A 27,396-nucleotide genomic window follows, 5' to 3' on the forward strand; every position below is an offset into this window, starting at 1 on the left:
TCCTTGAAATGGAGAAAGCAAACCCCTTCTCTCTGAATGAGTAAAATTCTGAAATTCCCAACAAAGGGAAAATTCTCCAGCAAAATGACAAAACAATCCAGTCCAGTCCCTGCCCATCACGATGATGGAAAATTGATAAAATCGACACCAGAAGGAGAAAAGCCAAGGGTGCCCCTGTGCTGCAGGAACCACACCCTGGGCACAGGGACCCCACCCTGGTGCACGGGCTCCAGTGCTGTGTCTCACTCAGGACTGTATTTTAATCAGCATTTTCTGCATTTTAATCAGTACCTAATCTTGAACAGGCAGCCTTTTCTGGGGCAGAATGCCGAGGTCACATTCCACTCTGGCATTTATCCAGAGGATGAGCAGTTCATCCAAAGGCCTTCCCTTGTTCCTCTCTCCATCCCATCCCTTTCTCACATGAACTTATCTAAAAGTGACAAACATTAAATATTTCTTACCCCAAACACCCCAAGTTCCCAGCTGAGGTCTGTGGTACTTTACATTCATGAGATATTTGATGACCAATGACTGTAATTGGACAAACCCCCCCTGGCCAAAAATCTGGATTGGCACAACTGGCTGCCTCCATCAAACTGAAGAAATGCCTGGCATCACTTTAAAAAAACTGGTGGGATGAAATAATTTAAAGTAAAAGCCTTTTTCCATATCTCTGTAGACCAAAAGCCTTTTTTTTTTTTTTTTCTTATTTATGGTGTGATAAAGAAATATGGAATTGAAGCATTGCTGAATGACCTCTATTGTGTAATTCTAGTGTCTGGTACCTTTATTTTTAGAAAAGAAAAGCCTCACTGAGAGAACTAATATGGCTTGAGATTGACCAAAGATGTACAGCCCCAAATCATTAAAGCTTATCACATTACCTTAGCACATCTTCCTTTCCTTTCCTTTCCTTTCCTTTCCTTTCCTTTCCTTTCCTTTCCTTTCCTTTCCTTTCCTTTCCTTTCCTTTCCTTTCCTTTTCCTTTCCTTTCCTTTCCTTTCCTTTCCTTTCCTTTCCTTTCCTTTCCTTTCCTTTCCTTTCCTTTCCTTTCCTTTCCCTTTCCTTTCCTTTCCTTTCCTTTCCTTTCCTTTCCTTTCCTTTCCTTTCCTTTCCTTTCCTTTCCTTTCCTTTCCTTTCCTTTCCTTTCCTTTCCTTTCCTTTCCTTTCCTTTCCTTTCCTTTCCTTTCCTTTCCTTTCCTTTCCTTTCCTTTCCTTTCCTTTCCTTTCCTTTCTTTCCTTTCCTTCTTTTTCCCCCAAAGAACCCTTTGGGGTTTTATAGCAGAAATCAGTTAAAAAGCCAATGCTCCTGTTTGTGACAGAGTCTGATTGCAGTGCTGGATTTTAAAGACAAATATTTTACTATGGCTGTGACCAAAGAGTTTACTCAAGCCATTCAGTGAGAAACAAGGATATTTATGGGGTTTTATTTTTATTTATTTAATTCTTTATTTGCTTTTACAGATTTAAGATTTTCATGTGAATGTGTTTTGCAGTTCCTCTGAGATTATGAATGTTTGGGTGATAAATCATGAGAGGGGAAAAAAAAAAGGAAACCTCAAGGAAAGAAGAGATCATCATGCAAAAATGAACTTGGTGTGGGGTGGTGGGAACATCTCCTGGGATTTCACTGTGGGCTGGAATTGTGCTGCATTCCAAGAAAACCAGTGAGGACATCAGGGTTTGTTATGAGACACCAGATGTAAACTGATTAACAAAGCTTGTAAGGTCAACAATGGTTTCAGTTTTTCCTACTCCATATCTCATGGTATAAAACATTTAAGAATGATACCCTGACTTCTTTTTATATTAAACAGGAAGAGCATGTGAGATAACCAAGCACAAGTGACCTTTGCTCTGATCCAATCTAAGCTTCCCAATGGTGCATTTATGGAAAAGTCAAGTCCACACATGAATGCAATGAGATTGGATCTATTATAATCCAACTTTTCAGATGGACAGTGTGTGGGAAACCACACACAACTCTTGGCCATTTAAAAATCAGCTTCCCTGCCTGCTTTAAAATCATTTTGGCTGAGTCAAGAGTGACTGGTAATATTCAGCATGACTTTGTGGAATTAGATGTATCCAATAAAATAGGAAAAGCTTTTAGGGAGTGCTTGACTGCTGACATCCTTTGCAGCAAAAGCCAAAAACTTATTGAAGAACACAAAATAAATGAACAGGAGTGCTCATTTCTCTAAAGCCAAGTGAAAATATTTAATCACAGTAATCATAGACATTTGTAGACACAGTAAAAAACCATAATCAATGGCACTCCTTTTATATATTAAATAATGAAACAGGGAACAGCCACACAACACAATTCATCACCAGCAAACAGAAAGAAATATGCCTGGGCCACAGGAGATTCTCCATTTTTCTTCTTATCAGGACAAGATCATAAACATGCTTCTGGGATTTTTATTTAGCCTATTCTCAAAGATTTTTATGATGGAGTTCTTCTCCAACCTCCCTATCAAATTTCTGGTTTAGGATGCTCCCTCACAGCATTTTTTCCCCCTAATGCCTCATCTAACTCTTGCTGTGCTTTCATCTTATTAATTCTTGCTCTTTCCTAAGGGGACATGAAGATTCCATCTTGCTCACAGCAGCCTCTAAAGTATTTGCAGACTATTATTGAGTCTTTTCTCAATCTTCTGCAGACAACTGCTTCCTCCTTTTCTCACAAGTCTTGTATTTCAGATGTCCAATGATTTTAATTGTGGGGGTTTTTTTGTTTTTTTTTTTTGTTTTTTTTTTCTGGACTCCTCATAATTTCCCTGAGCTCCTTATCTCCATCTTTCTAAAAGTAAAATGTTAAAAATATTCCAGGGGAAGTTTTCCCAGTGCAAAGTGAAACAACAGGATTATGTCAAATTTCAAGCTTTTCTATCCAATATCTTACCACCAACTCATATTTGGTAAAACTCTCAAATCCTTTTGTAAAAAACTGCTAATCCAAACTTTCACCACAACCAAGACCTTGCACAAAGGGCCTCTACCCAAAAAATGAACAAACACCAAATGAAAGGAGCATTTTATTACTGCTAAACACAAACAAAAAATTCTCTACCCCATCATCCTGGTTACTAATGCAAATACTGAAAGATGCCACATATAAAGATTAATATTTATTAGCAGGTTAGTATTTATTAGTTCATACTCTGCAAAAACTTGTAAGATGTCACTAAACTGGAGTGAGCCACCAACATCTCATGGTGGCACTTGCCTGTGAGAAGAGGCTGAGGAACCTGGGCTTGTTTATTCAGGAGGTGAAAGGTTTTTAAGAGGCCAAAGGGAATTTTCTTCTATTTACAGGAGGCTCTAAAACAGATGGATCCGGACAAGAATAAGAGAGAAAACTGTACCAGCTGAATTTCTGATTTTCTGTAAGAAAAAAATACCAAAAAAAACCCCCCAAAAACCCCACCAAAAAAACCAAACAAACAAAAAAAAAAACGAACCAAAAATCCCTCACTATGAGGAAAAGTAAATATTGAAACAGGTTGCCTTGGGAGATTATCCTAGGATGTTTTCAGATTTAGCTGGACACAGCCTTGGGTAAACTGGTCTGAATTTAGTACTGACCTCATCCCCATAGCACAGAGAGATTTCTGAATGCCCTGAGCATCCTTAGTAAACTACACATCCTGGACAATTAAAATTTGCATCTAATATATATATTTTTTACCTACATTCTTAAACTAACTGTCCAGGCCTATACAAGTTTACAAGGTTTTAACTCTATATTGTGCCATTTCTGCTGCTCTTTGAGACATCTACTGCAAGAAAAGATTTAAAACTACAGAGCTGAAATCTCATTCCTGATTGCAGTTTTACCCACAGTATTTTTTATATTAATGTCTAACTTTAGAGGCAGAAACATTAAACTAGAAAGAATTTCCTGAATTCCTTAGGTAGAAAGTTCTCAAACTATTATGGCTTTATTTATTCATTAAGTTAATTTTTTCTTTTATGCATATCAGGTTTGCTAAAATTATTTTTTGCCATCACAGCCTCAGTGCTCGCTCTTCAGTAAAATCACTGTGTTGAACACACCCAGTATTTTGATCAGCCATAAAAAAAAAGCATTTCACACATTGGACTGTCCTATTCTGAGAGATTTATTGTTCCTGTCAGTGACTGAATTGGTCACCTCGAGATTTAATCATGTTTAATGGATAGAGCAAAACAAGCTGTGATCCCTGCCTGAGCTAAGGGCTCTGATCACCATTTGTTAACATCCATTTTCCCCTGGAAACTGAGGCAGAGTCACTGGTGCCCCTCTGCCTGCAAGGGAAGGTGACTTCAGTAAAATCCCTTTATACTGTGGGTCAGGGGGAGCTCCTGATGGGTAAATCACAGGGATTTGGTCAGCCCTGGTCCCGTGGGAATGCTGTGCTGACACTGCAGGGAACAGGGCTGGTCACAGCTGGGCTTAGCCCAGCCCCAAGGACAGACCCAGATTTTGGCACTGTGCTGCCACAGGGACCCATCTGGAACCTTCCCTTGGAGCAAGGAATGGGCAATAATGGGAACACAGAAACCAGCTGGAGAAACCTCTGGGTGGATTTATCTCTGGATGGGTTTATCTCTGGATGGATTTATCTCTCTGGGTGAATTTCTCTCTGCATGGATTTCTCTCTGCATGGATTTCTCTCTGGATGGGTTTATCTCTGGGTGGATTTCTCTCTCCATGGATTTCTCTCTGATTGGATTTCTCTCTGGATGGATTTCTCTCTGGATGGGTTTCTCTATGGGTGGATTTATCTCTGCATGGATTTCTCTCTGCATGGAATTCTCTCTGAGTGGATTTATCTCCATGATTGGATTTCTCTCTGGGTGGATTTCTCCATGATTGGATTTCTCTCAGCCTCTGCTGCAATCTCCAGTTCTGCCACAGCCCAAGCACCGAATTTATTCACTTTTGTCACAGAATTTATTCACTTTTGTCACAGAATTTCAGCCTTTCCCTGCAGTGAGCTGATGGTGCCCTTTGGGACATTCCTACAAAGATTCTCCCAGAATGAAGATCTGCTCTGCTTTAGGAACAAACTTGTCTTGAGTAATTTCAGACATTGTCCTGTCCTTCCTAACCAGGCACAGGAAGCTTCCCTGTGTCCAGCCCAAGCCCCTCTTAGCTGGGCTGGGCTCAATCCTGACAGACACACACGAAGCAGCCTGCACTCAGTCACCAGCAATCACACTGCAAAAAACATCTGGTGGAGTCCAATTTCTACACTTCACCTTCAGTGCCCATATTTAGGGGTTAGCTGCACTACTTGATTAGTGGTTTGTCTTTATTTTTTTCTGCAGTTACTCAGAGTTAGGATTAAAACACGGAGATGAATTTCTCGTCGGGGTTTTGGTTGTTTATTAAATCTTATTTAAAGTACAGGGAGTTCTGCAACACTTCTAGCTACCAGATAAAAGTGAGCAAAATGGAGGTGAATCCAGCTAGTTACAAGGTTTTTAAAAGCTAAACAGTTTAATAAAGAGCTAACACCTGTATTATTTATTCTTTTGACTTAATAACCAAACACTCGTGACCTGCACTGTGGATTTTTTATATAACCACAAAACTACTGCCTGAAAGCATGAAAAAGGAGACAGGAGGAAAGAGTCAACACCCAAGAACCTCCATCTTGTCCCATCCCTATTACTAGATCATAAAAATCTCAAATTCCAAACCCTTCACCATGTGCAATCACACACATTTCACTATGGAGCAAGATCCAGCTGCTACAAAGCTGAACAGTGCAATAGAGAATGAACACCTCTATTATTTATCCTTTTAACCCAATAACTGACTTCCCATGACCCTCAGTGTGACACTGACTGACCAACCAGAAACCACAACCTGAAACCACGAGGAAGATGAGCACCAAAAATGACAGCACCCAAAATCCTCCATCTTCCATCCTCCATACCTGTTACTGTATTATAAAAACCTCAAATTCCAAACCCTTCACCATGTGATATTACACACTTCTATTTCACTCCACACCAGTGATTTTAACCCCATCACCCAAATTTGGAGCCTTCTCCAAGGGCTCAAGTCAAAAGCAGTGTTCTGCAGGGGGGGCAGTGCCTGACAGCACAGAAAACTCAAAAATCCCAAGTTTCAGGGTTCCAACACCCATGTTTGACAGTGCTCAGTGCAGCACTCCCCATGCCTTACACCATTTTCTAAAACTATCTCATTTTCTGTGTTTGTTAGGGTTTATTACTAACCCTATTGATAAACCACTGGAGAGTTAATTCACAAGGAGATTGCAGCAATTCCTCTTGTTAGCAGAGGTTGTTGGACAATTGCTTTTTGTGTCCTGGCTGGCCCTCAGCAGTGAAAAAGATTCTAAAACTGGGAACCTAAAAAAAGAAACAGAACAAGTTTATGGGCCCTACCCACGGAATATTCAGCTCACAGGCCTTTTCAGTATGAGATGGATATTTAGAAAACACAGTAATAGATGGTTGCAGGGCATTTGTATATCACCAGGCAAAATGCAAAAATCAACCAGTGATGAAGAAATTGAATTGCAAAGAAATTCCTCGGGGCAGGGGATGAAATCCTACATGAATTAAATACATCAGCATGCTTTCCAGTTAAGGATGAAGGACAAAGGCTTAGTGTGCAGAACAAGCAAAAGAAAAAAAAAAAAAAAAAAGAAGACCAAGAAACAGAGATTAATTTAAAAGTGCTTGATGTATACTTGACTGTGTGTGAGAACAGCTCCCCCTGAATATAAATGTATGTTTGAGTGAGAACAGCTCACTTGAACATAAAAAAGTGTGTACAGAAAGCTTTCAGAGGAAGGGGTGATACAATACAGTGTTTCTGATGGGAGCCAGGAGGAGAAAATGCACATCTGTAAAAGCAGAAAAGGATTCCAAATAAAGCCATTATCAAAATGGACAGTGGCCATGATGTCTTTCCCCTCTTTTCTTGCTGTTTTATTGTTGAACTCCCCATCTCTAGAGCCATATCCTACAGAAAATCTCAGGGTGGATAATAGAAGGAGGAGGGAGGAGGAAAATTTGATTTAAATATCTCATGTGCAGCCAGGCTCTCACAGCAGAGGGAATTCTGGAAGCATCAAGAAACTTGTCCAGCCCACAGGATTGTTAACAGGAATAAATACCTGATAACTTCTCCAAGAAAGTGAAGATATTGGAAAGCAGTTTATGCCACCCTTGGAGTGAAGGAAAAGCCAAGAAGGATTCTGAGAGCTGCAGCAGACAAGAACTGGTTTCCAGGAAATTCAATTCAACAAGAAGAACAAGGCTCTTGCATGAACAGAACTGGATATGGTCAAATCCACACAGACAAGGTATGGAACAAACAGCATTGCCTCCCCCAATTTCTGAGTACTTGGAAAAGGATAACAAAAAAAAAAACCTGAAGATATGAAGTGGGCAGTGAACAAAACTGACTCTGATTTCAAAGCATTGCAGTTGAATTCCCTCCACAAGAGGCTAGTACTTAAACAAACAAACAAACCAACCTAAAACCCCCAAACAAGCAAAAAAAAAAAAAAAAAAAACCCAACCAAATAAAGAAACAACAACAGAAAAGGGCAAACTGCCATCCAGGCTGAAAAATCAGAGAAAGCACCAGGCCAGCAAGAATAAACTCCTACCCTAAGGGCAGACAAAAATCAGAGAAATGAATCTGAGCCCCTGACTGCACCTCGTGCTGCTCATGGGCTCTCAGAACTTCTGCTGCTCAGTTTGGGACAAATTTGGGCATTTGAATTTCAAAAGTGATGAGCTTCTTCCCTGATAAATTCAATTTTCACCTACAGGGTTTTTTTGTGCATATTTCCCCTTTCATTCTTTATTTTAAGCATCTGTATAATCCTGTTAAAATCATTTGGGCTACTGAGGTGCTTTCAGTCATGAAATTAAATCTTTCCAGGGTTTCAGTCAGAGATTTTTGGGAGGGTGGTACACAGGAAGTGCTGGAAGTGAATAGTGGCAAAGAATTAGGAGTTACCATTTCACAGAAACCAATAAAGCCATACCCATCATGGCAGAAAAATAAACTCCAGAGAATTAATTCTTAATGCTGAAAATACCCACTGAAATCTTGCAACATCCAATACAGGTTGGTACAAGTTTTTGTGCAGAAATTTTAGAAAACAAAACATTTGTTTAGAAAAGAAATTTAGAAAACAAAAAGAATTTCGATTATGCTTTCAAGTTTTTGCCTCTATATGAGTGCTCTAAATAAAAATTCTAAAAGTAAAAAGAAAAAAGCTAAATCTATTATTATCAATTTTTTTTTTTAGGAAAAAAGAGAAAAAATGTAGATATAATACAATAAAAAAATGGAGATAGAACTTATTATTCCATATGCCAACATTTCTGTTCTAGAAAGAAATACCAGAATTTTATTTATTTATTTTTTTAAAAATCAACACTTCTAGTGAGACATTAACACACTTTTTAGGTTATTAACACTAAAGATGAAATGTATTTCTTTCAAAATAAAAAGAGACACTTCTACATTTCTATATACTCAGATCTGAAATGCTTCTCATTATCATAAAACACCAACCTAGGAAGAAAATGTGGGAAACATAATTTTCCCATATTTTTGGAACTTCCCTAATAACCAGAATTTCCCAAAGGAATAGTTAGGCTGTCTCTAGTAATTAACTTTGTAGAAGAAAACCAACTTAGCAGATTTAAATCCTGGGAAAACCACGCCAAGAGCCAGGATTAGTTTGGCAAAGGGACAAGAGGGTCTCAGTGGCTCAGGTCAGGGAAATGAAGAGTGAGTGCTGGAGGAAATGAGGATGACTGGATATTTACAGAATTTACCACTGTTGGTATCAAAAACTGAATTTCCAGTGTGCCATCAGCTGAACATTTCATGTCTTGCCACCAAGTCTCACACCACACATCCCTGACTAAAAAAAAAAAATTACAGATGGAAGTGCTGGAAGTGATTGGTAGTGGGGATTGACTGCTGAATTTTGGATTAGTTCAGTTAGCACAGGATTTAAATAAATCTCTTGCTGCTTAATTCACCAAGGAAGGAATGTTCAAAAGGAGATGGTCAGAACTGAAAGGAAAAAAAAAAAAAAAAACCCACAAAAAAACAAAGGCAAAGCATGGCAGGTGAAACCATGAGCCAGAAGCTTCTTCCAAACCTCTTATGACTGCCCTAGTCCTGGATAATTCCATCACAGCTATTCATGTATAAGTGGGTCTGATTACCACAGGACACTCAGGAGTGAAGAATGAGGCAGTTATAGGAGGAAATTAAACAAGAAATATGAAATTAAACAAGAAATCTTTCTCTGTACCTTTGTTTGAAGTGTACCTGCAGGCTTGCCTGGTTTGGGGGAATGTAGGGTCAAAAGTGGAGGCTGGGTTAGAGAATGAAAGGAGCATTTTATTACTGCTAGGAAAAGGTGATTAAAAAAAAAAAATAGAGAAGATAATGAAATCTCATGGTTCAGTAGGGAAGTTTCCTATGGGACTTTGGGAATTATTCTTGTGCCAAGGTCTCTGTTGTTATGCTCTTGGTTAAACAGTCATAGGACTCCCCCCAACACTTGTGAAATATTAGCTCTAGACCCAAGGAAAGAAGAGGTATTAGCACTATTAATACTAAATAGTATATTACTAAAATAATAAAATAAAATAATAAAATAAAGTAAATACTAATAGTAAAATACTAATAGTAAAATACTATTAAAGTATTTTCTGCACTGTGAATGCACATGGAGAAAGTTCCTAATTCCTCTCCCCTCTCATGTCAGGAAATACTGAATTTGAAGTTGGAATCAAAACTGAGCAGAAGTATTGGATATCATTTAAAGATGAGGGCAGGAATGAGGAAGGTTTACTAATCAATCATTTAAAGATGAGGGCAGGAATTGAGGAAGGTTTACTAATCAAACATTTAAAGATGAGGGCAGGAATTGAGGAAGGTTTACTAATCCCTTTTTGAGGTCTCATGCAATCAGGAATACAAAAGTGAGCATGACTGGATGAACCACGTCAGCTTCACGCTGCTGTTTTTCAATTTTATTTTAGAGTATGGTACTGTGGGAGTGCAAAAACTCAAATAAAAATGGAATAAGAACTCAAAGAAAAGTACAATATAAGAGCTGCTAAAGAAACCAGAGGCCAAACCTGTTTCAGGATTTGCCTTGTGGCAATGAGGAGAAACAACCAGCACTGAGAGCTTCAAATTTTGAGAGAGCCTGAAATTTGTGACCTGTAAAAAAATGTGATATCCCCGTGTTCCTGTGCTCCAAATAATGTTACATTTCATGGAGGTGTACACGACTCATAAGAACAATAGTCATTGATAATGTGATTAATAGATTTTAGTGATTAATAAATCACTAAAACATTTATACTGTATCTGCTCATTTGCAGAGGCAAACAATGATTGTCCCGTGGTGTTTACAACCTGCTCTTAGGTGGGAGACTCAATTTTCCTAAGGAATCCTGAGGGCAGTCCAGGAATGAAAATTATAAAATGTGTGATTTTATTCTGTAGTTTAAAAGCAGCACACTGCATGGAGAAACAGGAAAAGAGGCTGCTGTTTGTGGAAGGGAATATATTTTAAATTTTCACAGACTTAATAAGAAGGTGTAGCATAACTGAGCTGCAAAACAGAAACATCAATATTTATTTTCATTATTGCTATTACACCATTTAAATTTGGTTGTCGTGTCCCCTCCTCTTATATTTACTTCATCCTGTCATTCACTCAACTAAGTGATTTTTTTTTTTTTTTGTTTATATAAAATTACAACTCGAGGAAATTCCTGCTAGGTTCCAACAGGAGGTTTGTTGTAGAGAAGGATGCAGCACTTGACAAGGAGTGTGCATGGGTGTGTTTTTATTACTCTGCTCTGATTTATTCTTTCCACAGCAAATAAGGAGGATTAAGGGTGCATATCTTGAATGATGGATGATAATTCTAAGCACAGCAAGTAAATCTTTTGACTGCCTGACTTAGAAGTGCTTATTATCCTCATCAGCTCCCTCATATCAATACTCCCATGCTGTTATGTCTGTCTAACACACTGAGATAGTCTAGTGCAGACAGAGGCCAGATTAACTCAAAAAAAACCAAAAAAACCCCCCAAACAAATCCAAAATTAGCTCAAACTTAATTCTGATACTTGTTCTAGCAATTTTTAGAAAATATGGATGAAAGGCATACACACACTGCTCATCTGGCCACTGAAATGGATCATTCATCCATTCCTTACTGTGCTCTAACAGCTCCTTTGTGTTTTGGACATGCTGGCATTACCCTGTCCTTGTTCCCTTTCAATTCATTCCTCCACAACACGTTCACATTAGGAACTGGGATACATGATCACACTGCTTTATTTCTCTTTAGCATGACACAGCTCCATCACACCTACCAAGGTAATCAGATTTTTTGCAAAACAACCCCTGAGCTCAGTGTGGTTTGATGTGGAACTTCAAAAGGTAAGGAAAAAGTTTGCAAATTTACCCACAGAGGCATCATTTAATTATTCTCCATGTCTACTTGGAAACTTTGGTTCCTTCTCGGAATATGAGAAGAAAGTTGTCAATTAAATAGATATATGGACTGAGATCCATTTTAGGAACCCTCTTCTGTTGGGGGTAAAAAAAAAAAAGCAATGGGCACCACCAGAATTCTTCTGTTCTGGTCACTACTGAATGACATCATTCAAATTCCTGACCAAACAAGGATTTAAATTTTTCTTTTACACTGAGAATGGATCTCCAACGTCTTTTAATCCTTTTCCACTCATTCTTGCACTTTTTAGAACTTTCAAGAAACAACAAAAATGTGTTGTTTTGGAAAATACAGGAAGAAAAATAAAGAAGAAAGCATAATCTCATTTGTATTTTTTCATGGGAGTTGATAAGGTTTTGAAATTTCAGACCACTGCTTTAAATCTTACTATAGAAACCATAGAGATACCAACCTTCTAATGCTTCCAAACATCTGTGCATGACCCAGGAATCTTCCAAAATCGATGTGGAACATGTGGCCAGCTTTTGTCAGCATGATGTTGTCACTGTGTCGATCACAGACTCCCAGGATGAAGGTAACAACACACCAGCCAGCACAGGAATAAAAGAAATTCCTTATGGCCTAGTGAGCAAAACAAAACCTCTTACATGAAATATCCAGATTTAGTTTTGATGGTAATTTTTTTTTTTTTTTTTAAATATGATTTTACAAATGCTATGCTATTTTAACAGGTTCAAATTTTACCAGGCAATTTTGAAAAAAGATTCACGAGAAAGGTCTGAGTAGGAATGGTTTAGGGATGGCACTCAAACATTTCAAAGTTCCAGCACAAGAACGATTTTATGCATGAGGTTTTCACCTTGTGTTCCAAAGATACCTGGAAGCCTAAAGCAAACTTTAAGGCAAAAGGTGCTTAAGAAAAAAAAAAAAAAACTCCTTGGCATTTTCTGTTCAGTGTTCTGCAGGCATATTGCAAAAACAACCTTTAGGAAATGGTCTGAAAATGCACAAATTTAACCATTTGCTTTGTAAAGGATTCAGGTTGTTCTACATCCAATGCACTGCTTTGTACTTACAATAATTTATTTTTTCTTTTCTCCAGAACTCAGTTCATGTCCCATGAATCTAAATCACAATGTAATATACATTAATCTAAATACAATGTAATATACAAACCCAAACCCTCCTAATCTGGATCTTACTATTTTTGGGGAAAAATTCACAAGGCAAATGAGTATTTAGGCTTTCAGGAATCCCCTGTGGATGCTGGGTCCCACCTGCAAAGGCACAGCTCAGGAGTTGGCTGAATTTTGTGTCTAACTCTGCTACTTATTCACTTTGATGACCTTGGATAAAACATTTAAGCTTTCTATGATTTTTGTTCACCCAACTGTAAAATGAGGATATTAAAGTTTATTCTGGACCAGTTTTCTGAGCACCTTAGATCCAGTACTGTGTGAGTAAAACAATTATGAAGGAGTAAAAAAAGAGAAAAGTTCATTCACTGGCAAGCACAAAGGGAATGCACAGAAGTAATTTTATGCATACTCTGTGTAATCAGATCTGACTGCATTTTATATACTTAAAAAATTGGAAGAAATTGGATAGGAATTGGCTTTAGAATATTCCACATTAATGGTATTGTTTACAAACAGCAGCAAGAAATCAAGTTTTCAATCAATAATTAGCAGTACCTCACTTTTGAATTGCAATGCTGTCTATGCTTTCACTGTGAAACTGTAAACACAAAAACTTTTTAAAAAAAACCCCATTCTACACAGATTGTTCCTGTTTAATAGAATCAAATGAGATATGAGGAATTCAAGTGTTCATTGTCAAAATGTGAGTGAGAAAAATGCCTTTGGAATAATTACAAAATTACTAAAGTTTACCAAACATATTTCTAATACACATCTACTAACAAACTCCTCTAAAAGCATTTCATTCTCAGGGTGCTAAATACTCAAAGCATTCCTTTAAATTTAAAATTTTGGCCACTAATTTATTGTTTGCCTGGAAAACAGATTATAAAGATTGTCCCAGAAACACAAAAATTGAAAATTTTTTCAGGGGCCCCTCAGATCAAACCCACCCAACGAGGGATTGATAGAAAGATTTCCTTGGAAAACCTTTGATTCTATAAATAAAATTTCCAATTGTTTGGTTCAGGCAGAACACTTATTTTCATCAAATCAGGTGCCTTACATGGGATCCCAGAGAACATGTGATATAAAAATGATTTTCTGTATTTCAGCTATGACTAGGTGGTTTTGATAAAGCAGCTTTCTGAAACTCTAGGTATTGGCATGGCTGTTCCTAAATACAGGAAATCTGCCAAAACTTTATATATTTTATATAAAATAAAAAAAAAAATTAAAGAGCTGACCAAAATTTTTTTTTCTGAGTTCAAGACAATTTCTCTTTTAATTTCTCTTCACTTTCCTACTAAATTTCAAAACACCTCTGTAACACATTTTATAGAAAATGCAATACCATGCACCTGATAAAAAGCAATATTCCCTTAGACAGAGAGTGGCATTTGAGTGGATTCCCTGGTTTCTCTGCATGAGACTTGTTTGTCTCATGTCTGAGCCACTCGATTTTGCTGCCTGCTGTAATTTGCTTCTTTTTTTTTTTCCCCCCCATGGCATAGCATGAAATGTGTAATAAACTTCATGATGATGTTACCTCTTGGTAACTCGATTCCAGAGGATGGTGATGGTGAAACCATTTTTTAATTGTGTTTTCTTTCAGTGGTCCTATCAGCCCAGACTCCCTGTGGATCTTTGCTAGTGTGGTAGCATCTGGCACCATCTGTACCAGCCCTAATCAGAGGGAAAAAGAGTTTGCATGAAAAATCTTCAACTTGAAAAACACAGGAAGTCAATAAATGCATATTGCCTGTTGTTTGATCATTCCATGCAGAAAAAAAAAAACCCAAACAACCAAAAAAACATATTAAAAGCTTCAAAATAATGAATGCTGCAGAAAATATAGATGAGAATTGTTTTACTCTTGCACTTTGGAAATTAGAGATGAAGGGCACTGAGTGGAAAGGGGCAAGGAAGGAAGGAGAAATAAAATCATCAATAACAATATTGTGGATATAACTGTCTCAAAGTGAACAATTTATCGAGATTCAAAGTGGGTAGAACATGTACAAAACTAAAAAGAAATAAAAAGCAGGATCAGATATTTACTAATATCTATAAAGTTGTTTAATACACTTCTGTTGTCTAGAAAGGTGCAGAAATTATTCTGGAGTTTGTGATGCTGATCCCAGCTTGCAGAAAGGGGACAGGGCAGTGCAGGAATGATCCTGGTGCAGTTTGTCACAGGCTGGGGCTCTGAAGTGCAGAGAGAAGCCAAGCCCTTTGCAATGCTTCACCTGAATCCTCTGCTGCAATCCCTTCATTCCCTTTTTTTGGTCCTGAGACCTGAATTTCCAGCTCTCTGTGCCTGTCCCCAGGTGTGCTCCCCTGGCAGAACATCCCTGCACCACGAATTCCCCAAGAATTTCACTTGGTGATGGGCTCCTCTACTTCACCACGCCTGGAAAGTGCAATTCTCCTAATGATTTATTCAGCTTTCACTGAATTTCAGTGACAAGTGATTTCTGTGATTGCATGACCATGAAATTATCATCTCCCATCCCCCTTGTGTGGGAAAGAGTCATCACCTAGGACTTGGAAAACCTGTGCACCCAAACACGTGTCCTATGTGACCACTTGTTCTTTATCCCTAATTATTAACTCTCAATCAATTATCTTAGCACTGGTGGAAACTCATGAGGAAAAACATCTGGAAAAACTGAGAGACAATGGGGGGGATTTTTGCTGCTGTGATGCTGGAAGGAAGAGACTGTCAGGGACAGAATAAAATTTGCTGATGGTCCCTGCATCTCTCCTGGCAAACATCAAATTAAGCATTGGTGTATAGCAGAGTCTGTATATAATGTCATGTCCAGAAATAGTATTCCTGTATTATCTGCCTTTGAAGCAGAAGCTTTCAAGCTCTGATTTCCATCCCTACAAAGAAGGGAGGAGTTTTTTCCAGGTCACCACAACCACATGCCTTGTGCCTGAACTCATCTATACTTTGCTCTTATTTCCTTTAGATCGTTCCTCCTCTCTCATGTTCACTTTGTGGCTCAGAAAGCAATGATTTTCTTTTAATTTTTCCACTTTAATGGCTTTTGTACAGCAGGTAATCTGGATACATCAGCCTTCTATTTGAGCTAGGATTATTTCCAGTAGAAGATTTGGTCAGGGAAATATAACCAGCTTACTGCTGTCAGCAGATTTCTACAGCAAGCAATTGGTGTCCCTGCTCCAGCTCTGCTATAACAACCATAAAAGAGAGAAATAGAGTTTTCAGATGAGTCAGGCCTGCCCTAAGCTACATAAATCACAAGAATAATATTTCAAAATCAACAGCACAAAGCTGTCATCACTTGTCTGCAGGTACTTTCTGCAGCCACATGCATCTAGGCTCATTTAAGCATCTGTGTAGGACTACACTAGATTAAAATTTCAGTGGCTGTGGCCAATTTTCTCCAAAGCCCTCTTTTTGATGTGAATTTAAGAATGTTTTGGAAGCTGACAGCGTCGAGGCTTTTGGAAAAATCATCCCCTAAGTTGCTGTAAAATCCAAAGAGTTCTAGAGAAGCAGAAGGAATAAATTTTATACACCAGTGTTTACATGAAATATGAATAATGTAATACAGGCTCCTTTTGAAAGTTGAGACTGACCTTGTCCTTTCCCTGTAGATAAACACCTATAAATGATCATTTGCATATCCAGTCCCTCTTGGAGCCAAATGTTGTCCATCACTCGAACAATTTGCAGAACCAACATATCTTGACGTAGATCATCACCTATCTGAGAAAATTGCACAAGAAATTCAGTTTCCTCCTTCAATACCAGACAGAAATAATGTCCTGTTTCACTGGGACTTTTTAGGCCACCAAAGCAGCTGCATTCATTTCAGGAACTCTGTCTTATTTTCCTTCAAAGTTCTCAATGATCTTTCTGTGTCAGAGAGGACAGAGTAGGTGGCACACACAGGCAGGAGCAGTTTTGAGATGCTACAACGACAAACGGTACAAAACAAATGATCCCTGCTTAACTTTGGCCTTTCTGCTTAGAATTCCCATGTAATTATTCGAGTTGGAAAATTTAATCCGGAGGTAGGATCCTAATTTAGTTACATTTTTAAAGTCTACTTAATGCTAGATCCCTCTGCACAAATGACAATGTTTGCCTAACACTAAGCCTCACAAAGTTGGTATTTGCAAGGGAATTTCATCACAAATTTACATTTTATCCATAACGTGATTCGTGTTCAGTTCCAAGCAGTGATGACCCCTCTCCCCATGGAGTTAGTCAAACAATAATCTCAGTGAAATGGGGCTTTAATTATAGCCATAAGAATTAATGAAGAGATTATTTTCACCCATGGCTGAGTAAATGGCCTGTGAAAACAACAGCCCTGATTTTTTGTTTCCCCATATCCACTCCATGTAAAATACATAACTTTTATTGTTATTTTAAGTGCTTTATTCTTTCATTACATTCTTTTTACACAAGCATTCCAATCTACAGCCATTTACTGCAGGGGAAAAAGAACTTGAGGAGACATAAATTCATTTTTAAAAAGACAAAATATCTGAATCTATTTTTCTCCCATCAAAAGGTAATCTTGACTCCAATTAATTCTTCTTAGCAAAAAAAAAAAAAAAAAGCAAAAAAGGCAAAAAAAAAAATCTTATTCTCTCCACTTACCTTCCCTCAAATATACAGTGGGAAGACAATTTAGTGAGATACCCTTATCATTTATTGTGCTTCTCATTTCTGTATGAGTTATCTGTCATGAAGAAGCAATGGAACAATGGTACAAGTAAAAATTATTTTAACACAATGTTTCACTGACAGGAGGAGGTGACAGCAGCTTTAATAATTCCAGCAGCTGGACAATGAGTTGGCTGCTGAACATCACTAGGTAGGAAAAAAAAATAAATGTTTGAATAGGACCAATGTCATTGTTTAAAAGCCCCATGAGCAGGTGTTTGCTCTAGTGGGTAGGAAGCTGCTACTTAATATTAATTCTCAGATGAAACAGCATATGAACCAGGTTTCTAAATACTCAGAAAAACTTAAAATTGCTGATTTCTCCCCTTAGCAGGCCTGGAAAGTTTACTTCTGTTTCTGAGAATCACAGCTGCTCGAAAGGGTAAGTTAATTTAAGATGGCTTTTTTTTTTTTTTTTTTTTTTTTTTTTATATCAATTTTTAAGATTTCACATTTGGAAAATGATTCTGCAAAATATCTAAGAATATTGTCATTGGAAACCAACTATTTTGTATCCATCAGCCATTCCATGAACTTGTATTCTCTAATTCTCCAGTATCCACTTTCAGGGAAAACTTGCTCTTTTGAAAGAGAACTAACTTTAGAATGCATGCACTGTTTTTGTGGATGGGCTGTCCTGAACTCTGAAGCTTTTCTAGGTGACAAATGCAGAATAAAGCAGAGTTTATTTTGAGCCAGAGTTTATTTGAGTTCCTCTCCTCCACCCTCCTCAGCTCATTCCCCCACGCTGGCTGACAGGGGCAGATTTAGGTTTGTGTGGCAAATGAAGCCTCTAAAATCCAATATTTTGGGGTTTTTTTTAGAGACAAATGGACAAGGAGAGTTCAGTCACTCTGATCTAGCTCTTCTCTGGGACTTGCCCTCTGACTTTGATGTCATTAATAAACTAGGTTTAAAATATGAGTTTTATATTCTAGTCTGGTTCTCTTCACTAAGGAAAAAAAAAATCTGCCATAATTTGTTTGATTCCCTGTTGATCCAAAAGGTGACACTTCAGTTTGTTGCCTCAACATATTTCATTACAAGTTCTAGTGTCAACAATAATAGAGATAAACAAGCAGCAGAGCTAAATCAACTATTCTCAGACTCAAGGTTTAAATCATAAATTAGGTGAATTTTAAATGATCATTTCCATACCAAAAGAGCTGAGGATGAGAGGGAGAACATACCTTAAAAATAACATTGATGTTTCCACTTGGAGCATTCGCATTGATGAAGGAGATTTTCAAGGGAAAAGCATTGGATGTGAAATAAGAACATGACTGCAGGGGAAAGCAAGATGAGACAGAAGAACAACAGTGTCACATATACAAACCAGCAGGCCAATACAATACCAATGAAAAAAAAAAAAAAGCCAGCTTTAAACACTGCTCAATAGCAGTGGCAGAAAAAAAAATAAAGAATTCTTGATATTGGTGACTGTTTCATTGGGTGTGAAAAACAAGAAATTCTTTTCCCCAGACAACTTGCTTCACTTAGATATCAGGCCATATGAACAGATAATATTTTATGTGCTAATTGTTTCTTCGTTTGCACCCAGGCCTATCAACAATAAGCTTTGCCTGGAGCTGGGTGGATGAATTATGTAAGATTGATCTAATGAGTCTTAAAGCATTGAAAAGCCTTTGGTCCCATTGTTTTCTGAAAAAAAACCCAGCCCTGGCCAATCAGCCATGGGAACAAAGAACCTGCTCATTTCTTTGGTGACATCCCCCTGGCTGAGGACCCAGGAAATTTTGAAAATAATGCTCTATTTTATGTGGAATTTATCTTAATTAAGCACAAACTTTCATGCTCTCCAGCTCCTTCCACCTGAAGATCTCAAAGGGCTTCCAAAAGCATTAAGGAGCCAATCCCTGCAAATCCTGTCAGAGTTTGGGGTGGAATTATTGTCCTTATTAAAAATATCCAAGGAGGGGTGCTGGGGAAACCCCTCAAAGCCAGCTAAGACAATGGAGAATTCATGGTCTGGTTCCTGGGAATAATGAGCACCCACAGGAGCTGCTGCTGTCCTTGCAGTGTCAGGGAGCATCATCTGAGCTCCACCAGACACAGCTTTTCATCTGAGCATCTCAAAGAGTGGCACAAACCTCCAAATATTGCAAATATTGCAAATATTGCAAATATTGCAAATATTGTCTGAGCCACAGCACAGCTCTGTGATGGGCCAGAGCCATTTTCAGCTATGAGATCCCGACCCCACAGGGAATTTTGGAGATTTAAATGTCTCAGTTTGCAGATTTAAATGTCTCAGTTGAGTGCTTGAAAAGTTCCTGTGGCTCTGGTAGAGCTGGGAGCAGGGCTTGCTACTGGTAAAATCAATAGATGACACCAAAATGAATTAAATTTAGGTAATTATAAGCACTTAAAAGTTCTAATTTGCATGATTATACTGACGTGCACAGTCCAATCAAGAAACTCCATGTATTTATAGAAAGATAATGGCTTATAATGATATAAGGAAAATGAAAAGAAAAATACCTGCTCAGATCATTACATTTAAACGTTTTTGTATCTGTCCAGCCAAGCTGGTGCAGTACAAATAGCAGGATTTTATGGTGAGATACCTTTCCATTAGTCATTATTTGCAAAAGCCTGAAAGCAGGGAGAAGCAGCAGGCTTCAAATCCTTCTGACTTGCATCACACACAATTCCCCCAAGCCTGTGGGGTGCTGCAAGACTTCTGTTCTCAGCCAGATCAAGGCTGAACTGCAATTATTTGGAGAAACACAGGTCAGAGGCAATTGAAAGGATCAGCACCTCTTAGAATCAGGTCTACTATGGATAATGAGCCAGAGAACAAAAATAGAGCACAAATTGCTGTAATTAGGCAGTTAGAACTGGTAATATATATGGCTGCTCAGGTTTGTTTTTTATTTCATGCTGGATACATTTCCCTTCTCCAGAGATAAATCAGCTTACTCCTGGCATGATGTTGTTTATGAAAATATTTTTGAGCAATGAATAACTGAATCTCAGTGCTGCAGTCAAAGTCAAGTCAAGTAACACTGAAGAGCATTGCTGTTTCCTTTATCCTCAAGTCATTTTTAATAGGGGTCATAGACACAGATAAGCTAGTGTGAATATTTAATATGTTAATATTTTAGCAATTCTCAGCAAACAGAGAGCTGGCTCCAGACTTTCTGCTGCTCCCATCCCTGATATGAGGGAGTCTTGGATGGGAAAGCACTGATCACCAAGGGCTACCTGGTGGGAGCCAGCTCCCAGGTGCCTTTGCCATTCCCAGCAGGGCAGCTGGGTTGGGAATGGGGTGCTCAGAGATGAAATCTCTGGCTGGGGTGACACACAGGCAGCACCTTCCCCACCCATCCTGTCCCCTCTGCCTCAACCTTTGGAGGAGTTCAGGCTGGTGGGATTTATGCTCAATACCACTGTGACCATTTCCCAGTCGAGGCAGGCATTATCTCCTTCTCCCCTTTATGCTAAAAAAAAACCCCCAAAAATTGAGAATGTAACTGGTGACAACTTACATCTGCCTCTATGCCCTGCACGACGAGCGCGGGGCTCAGGGGGAGCCGGCAGAGCTTCACCTGCTGCAGGAACTGCTGCAGCCTGCTGAGCTCCACGTGCAACACCTCCTGCAGCATGGCAAACAGGAGAGAACACCAAAAACAGCTTATTTATTCATTTAGTTGTCTATTTATTCATTTATTCATTCAGATTGTCTTTCTGGACTTTAAACAAGCAGTGCAATTTCCCAAGCTGGCAGCAGCTGTGTGGCCTTAGAGCAGCTTGTGAGGTCACACTGGGGTATCAGAAATAGGAATTGCAATTTTACTCCACATTGATGCTTTTATTTATTTATTTTTTTTTTTCTCGTGCCCAGATGTGCTGCCAGCTCAAAGCCCCATAGGTTGGGATGGAAAGAGCCTGTGAGAGCATGGAGTGACAGGAAAGAGGAGAGTGGCTTCAGATTGAAGGAGGGAAAGTTTGGATTGGGTGTCAGAATAAAATCTCTACCTGTGAAACCAGGCTGGATGGGCCAACCTGGTCTAGTGGGAGGTGTCCCAGCCCATGGCAGGGGAGTGGAATTAGAGGATTTTTTTTCAGGTCTCTTCCAACCCAAAGCATTGTGGTTCAATGCCCTTCACTGGGGTTGATCAGCCTTGTATTGCTCTGCTGTACCTCATGGGGTTTATTGCCTTCCCTAAGATCTTCCCAACTTGCTGCTTGTTGCCCCAACTCTATGATCTCCCTTGCCTAACTCTGTCAAGTGCAAGGTTTGGGAGCTTTATCACAGTAACTGCAGCCTTGAGATTAATCTCTAAAATCTGAATTATGCATCACTGATGTATAATGTATTACTACTATTTCTTTCTCTTTACATGGATTTTCCTTTTGCAAATATTTTTGTCTTTTTGCTTCTGTGTTTGCTTTGCTGATCTCAGTAGAAGCACTGAGAGTTTTCTGAGAAACCCTTTGAAAATCTTTGAGTCCTTAACAAGGCAGAAAGATTCATGAGACCATTCATGATAACCAGCAGTGGCAAGTATATTTTTATTTGGCTTTCTGCTCTGCCTTGCTGTGATTTCCACAAGAAGCAGTTTTATACACCAGGTAGATAACAGCAGCTGTCCTGGAAAATTAACAGTTCTGAACTGGAAATGCACTTATTCAGTGTAAAAGCTGCACCCACTGCAGAAGACAACTGCAAGTTTCTAATGCCAAGGAGGCAGCTCTGCAGATCTCAGTGATCATTGCTGAGAGCTACATTTGAGATTTTAACCACATTCCACTCTGCTTGTCCTTGCTGAGAAATGAGGATATGTCCACCCTGCCAAGAACAACTCTTAGCAAAGCTTTCAAGAAACGCTGCAGCTCTACAGGAGTCAAATATTTTGGGGTGAGGTGCTGAATGTGAGCATTCCTCTCAGTGAAATGACAATCAGCTTTGGTGCCATTATTTCTGGCCACCTCCAAGTCCATTTGAGAAGCCACTGATGAAGGAATTGAAATGGCTTCAAAGATCTGCAGACCTCAGGGGTTAACAGTGATGAGAGTTGTCCCATTAAATATCTGTGTTACCTGTTTTCAGAGCAGAAAAATATGTATAAAGTTTAATCTTTGGTTTCTTTATGTAAAGGGTATTAAAAGAAAGAGGAATCACCTTAGAAAAACTAAAATTGCCTAGAGAAGCTCAGGAGGAAGGGGCAGTATTTTTTAACAAACCTTTCTTTTTGGGTCACTGGCAGCTTTCACTTTTGTGGCAATGTCTTCCAGAATTCGGAGGAGTTTTTCTTCCTTAGAAAACTCATTGTTCAGGGCTTGTCCAGCACAGAATTGGAGAGCAGCCAGTAGTTTCTTATACCACATTCTGAAATGAACTTCGTTCTGTGCATTCTTCAGCAGCCTGAAGGAAGGAGGGGGAAAAAAAAAAATAAATCCGTGTATCTAAAAATGAATTTTATTATATATCTGTTCCAGCAGGAACAATAAACTCCAGACTAATCTACTTTTGGTCACTTTGGGCAGCAGAGAATGAAAAAAAAAAATGTTATTGCTTGTAGGCAATGAGACTCAAGTCCCATTTGATAAATAATGAGATTCCAAATCTATTGAATCAACAGAAAAGTGTCATCTCTAAGTGTCATACATAGTGTAATGCCTGTATTGCTTCTTATTTCTGCAAGAAAAGTCAACAAAGTGAAAAGAAGTGGCATTTTTGAAGTCCAGTGTTAAATATATATCCCTAAATATTTCTTTCTCCTGCTAGTTCATTTATAGCAGCAGGCACATCTTTCAGCTAGGAGGTGCATTTAAAGACTGTTTCAGTCTCAGATGTACCATCAATTCTAGAAACTTTCACTATTTTAAGCTGAGGAGACATTTCTGAAATTGCCTATACTGCTAAAAAGAGTGAAATGAGCCCATTTTATTCTGTTCTTTACTGGTAAGTGCTGGTCTAAAGAAAAACTCAGCTTTTAGCTCTTCTGAAGCTTGCAAAAGCTTTGGAACTGGAGTTACTGTCAACATAAAAATCAGAAATAAAACCAATCCCATACTCTTTTTAATAATAATCACCATGCAATCTAATTACACATTTATTTGGGTCAGGAAAGCTGAGGAGTTTAGAGGTTTTTTTTTTTTTTTTTAGTTAATCAAATTGATCATTGGGAAATGTTTTCTTTATGTGGGCCAGAGGTTTTTTTGCACACTGTTTGATTTATTTTTGCAAGTGTAGATGGAATCACCAGCTCTGTGTTGTTGTTAGAACATCCTGCCCATCACCTGGGATTTCCCTTGCTTTTGTGTGAGAAAAATCAGCTTCATCCTTAAGGACATCTCAAACCTTAAATTCCTCATAAATGTCTGACTCTGAATGCAGTTTCCCCGACCTAAAAAATAATGCTGCTTTTGACAGGACAGAAATCAGAGAAGCTCTTGACTTTCAAGGCACATCACATGAATGAATGTCACATATGAGTATGTCACAAAGCAAAAAGCAACAAGAAATTACTCGAAGCACTGATATTTAAGGGTGAAAAATTCTAATTCCTCTCTTCAGCTCCTTCAAATTATAGATAAGGCATTACAGTATTGCCACTGCAGCACAGGCCTCTTTTGGTGATCAGGGATCTTTTAGGAAGCAATGATTTTTCTAGCTCCTCTTCTGCTATATAATATCACCTACTGGTTTCTGAAAAGCCTTTCCAGTTGCACAAAACCTCTGAACATGTGAGGATTTAAAAATCCTTAAAGAATGAGTAGTGTTTCTATCAGAAATGCCTAGACATGAAAGGGAAGTGATATGAGAAGTTTATCATCAACACTCTATGAGAAGTTTATCATCAACACTCTCTGGAGAAGTCTGAAATTCCCTTTTATTTATTTTTTTTTTTTTTGGTCCCCTGTAGACTAGTAAAAACAAATAATTACAAATACAAGCTGTCATTGCAATGCCTGGTGGAAGGCAAAGCTCAGCACACAGAGGCTGCTGTGCCCTTACCCTGAGCCCTTCCCAAACTGGGGAAAGCTGAGAGCACCCATGGCAGTGGATAAACATCTTCTTTCCTATTTCCATCAGAGTAAGTCCAAGATTCCACAGGATGGGGCTCATCTGTTTAAATGTCAATAGCTCACATCATTTCAGACATGCCAGGAAATGCAATTGCTGCACTGGAAGGGATGGGTGCAGTACAGGGAGCAGCCCTGTGTGTCACAGCACACCCTGCACTGGCCTTTCACTCTGCTGCAGCCAAACAGGACCACGACAAATAAAACCAGAGTCCACTCCCACAGCACGTCAGGGAGAGGCTTGCTGATTATTTTCTAAATAAAAGCATCACTGCTACAATCCAAATTGTCACCTGGGCAGGAATTTTAGTTTAGCAAAGCAAAGCCCAGCTCGACCTCAGTCCAGCCAAACGTTGCATTTTTCAGACACACATTCAGATGAAATTTTCTGTCCTGCAAATACAAATGCCCCTGAACCACCACTGAGATTTCTGTTTTGAACTGGACCTCTAAGGCTGGTGCAGAGCCTTGTCTGCACTGAGGCTTGCACTGGAATCAGCTCCTGAGTATCTAAATCACATTCATTCACCTGCTCCATTTTTAGTGGTACATATTTAGGGAATCCATAAAGGCTACCTCTCCATGTTTGAGAGAGCTCTTTAATCTTCTCAGATATAGAGAACACTAAACCAGCTTTTGTTTCCCTAAAATGAAAGGCTTAGGATTTCACAAACAGGAAGCACAAAAGCAAAACCAAAATGGTTTACTATTTTAAACAGAGCTACTCCCTGCATAACACAGATCAATGTAGGAAATCCATTTTTTTATTATTCTTGGGGCTGATTGTTTACAGAAAATAAGCTTATATGCATGCATGATGTAATGATTTCATTTTCCTTTCTGAGCAAGGATTATGGGCCAGATTGAGAGAGCTCATGCACAAGGTGTCCATGAGGACAGAGGGTGAATGGAGTCTGAATCCTCCCAGGAGTCCATGGGGAAAGCTGAGGCATTCATGATGCCACTGCTGAAATCCACATCCCTGGCAGCACATCCCCAACCTGCACACACAGGGCAGCTTTTGACAGTGCAACACGAGGGATTTTATTCATGAACCATCCAATCAACTAAAAACACGAACCTAAAACATTCTTTCTACACCTATTATAACTGAAATTTAAAATAAGAAAGTAGTGCCAGTTCTTACACATAATTTACACATGCAGTTCTATCTATTCATGCAAATAGTTCTATCTGTTCTATCTAGAAATGCAAGCAATGCTCTGCTATGTTTTCATTATATCTGGAGCTAAGTTACTGAACTTTAAACTAGGCTTTAGGGCTTTTTACTCTCTTAAAGCACTTAAACTATATCCCCACTTACTTAAAACTGAGACATTTCCACTTCTTATCTCTGTGCTAAATAATATTCCTACTTAAAACTAAAACTTACACTTTTACTTCATGTCAGTGTGGTTTAATATATTTTAATTTCTCTAAAGGTTTGAATTCAATGCCTGCATTCTTTTCTCTCTCTCTCTCAGGGACTCAGAGAAGCTTCTATTTTAGACACTCCAACAGGGCTCTACACTCAAAACATGTCAAAGAACTGGTAGAGCAACACGACTTCTCTGCCTGCCCACTGGGGCAGCTGGGCTCCTAAAAGCCTGCAGAGCTTCCCTTGCAAAAGGATTTGTACTAACTGGGTCTGACTTCCACGTCCATTTTATAAAAGTGGTCCCAAAGAGGATGCAAAGGACAGATTTTAATGTGATGGCTCATTGTGGGCTCTGCTGAAATGTTTATTCAGCAAATGAAGGAATATGTTGTTGCAGTTCTGCCTTCCCAACTTGCTGGCACACACATCTTCACCCTGCCATGGTGAGAACTCAGAGGAGATGGGAAGAAATCTGCAGCTTCTGAAGCTGTGGGATGGAGAAGTGCTCAAGACACTAATGAAATTTTCAAGTTAGAACAGGATGCCTAGCTGTGACAGAGGAAGACAAAATTGGAATGATTTAAAGCCCAAGGCTGCCAGTAAAGAAGCATGTGAAGTTGTTTTTTTTCCTGATAATATTCACAGGATTCTGCAAGGCAGAACTCGGTATAAAAGCCTGGCTTTATGCCAGGCCTAGATGGAGCATCTTGCTCCTGACAGCAGAGAGGTTTCCTTACCCCTCATGTTTGTGATTTGAGACAAACACTCTCGTTCTCAGCAAGGTCTGCTCTTGTCCCCAGGTCACCTTTGTGAAAAAGCACAGAGGGAAGTTCACCTGAACTCTAGAAATGAAGTCAGGTAAGCCTTGAAAGATGCATCTGCCTCCTGCTGCTGCTGCTGCTCCTTTCTGCCCTCACCTGCCCCACGTCTGCAAGGTGGCCCCAGCCCCATTTCCTGCCACTCACAGCCCCAGGTGGGTGTGTGGGGGTTTTTTTGGGTGTAGAAATGCAAGAGGACTGAGAGATTTGTGCCACGGGAGAGAAGGGAAGGTGGGATTGAGTCAGGCTGCTGTGTCAGAGGAGGAGAACCAGGGCTAAACCTGGCAGCTATAGAGAAAAGGGTAATAAAGAAAAAAAAAAAAAAAAAAAAAAAAGGGGGGAAAAAAGAAGGAAATTGGATGGATCTTGGTGGAAAAAGAGGTGAGCTGGCCTCGATGTCCCTCTGTGGTGCTGGGAGACAGGGCAGCTGACACAGCCTGCTCTCTGAGGAGGATTTGGCACACAGATGAAGGAGTGAGGTGGCTCAGACAAATCTGCTGCTGCTCGAGCATCTGTTCCTCGTCTCCTTCAGAAAGGGGAGCAGGGTGACCCGGAGAGTGATGCCTGACAGGACAGATTTGCTCACAAGTAGCCTGTCAAGCCACAGGGTAACAAAAAAAAAACCCAACCCAACCCCAAGAAGTCAAGTCCAGGATTTGCAGTAACTCACTGCAGGCTTAGCACCGAGCTGGTACAGAGGAGCAAAGCAGTTTAACTGGGTTATTTAGACATGATATCAGGATTATTTGTTAACAATTTGTCAATTATAAACATGTTAATA

At 39.1% G+C, this 27,396-nt stretch overlaps 1 protein-coding gene across 2 annotated transcripts in view; it reads right to left on the reverse strand.

Moving 5' to 3' along the window:
• Positions 1-27,396, reverse strand: part of PIK3C2G (phosphatidylinositol-4-phosphate 3-kinase catalytic subunit type 2 gamma) — a 187,720-nt gene that overhangs the window by 56,854 nt on the left and 103,470 nt on the right. For both annotated transcript variants that reach the window (XM_088164523.1, XM_088164524.1), the window contains exons 19-24: positions 22,575-22,755; positions 20,876-20,983; positions 18,554-18,646; positions 16,265-16,394; positions 14,202-14,338; positions 11,965-12,134 (exon numbers count right to left, since the gene is read on the reverse strand). In XM_088164523.1, coding sequence (XP_088020649.1) covers positions 11,965-12,134; positions 14,202-14,338; positions 16,265-16,394; positions 18,554-18,646; positions 20,876-20,983; positions 22,575-22,755 — 819 coding nt within the window. The remainder of the gene's footprint in view (positions 1-11,964; positions 12,135-14,201; positions 14,339-16,264; positions 16,395-18,553; positions 18,647-20,875; positions 20,984-22,574; positions 22,756-27,396) is intronic.

The sequence above is a fragment of the Sturnus vulgaris genome, chromosome 5, assembly GCF_052056855.1.
Source record: "Sturnus vulgaris isolate bStuVul1 chromosome 5, bStuVul1.hap1, whole genome shotgun sequence".
NCBI lineage: Eukaryota > Metazoa > Chordata > Aves > Passeriformes > Sturnidae > Sturnus > Sturnus vulgaris.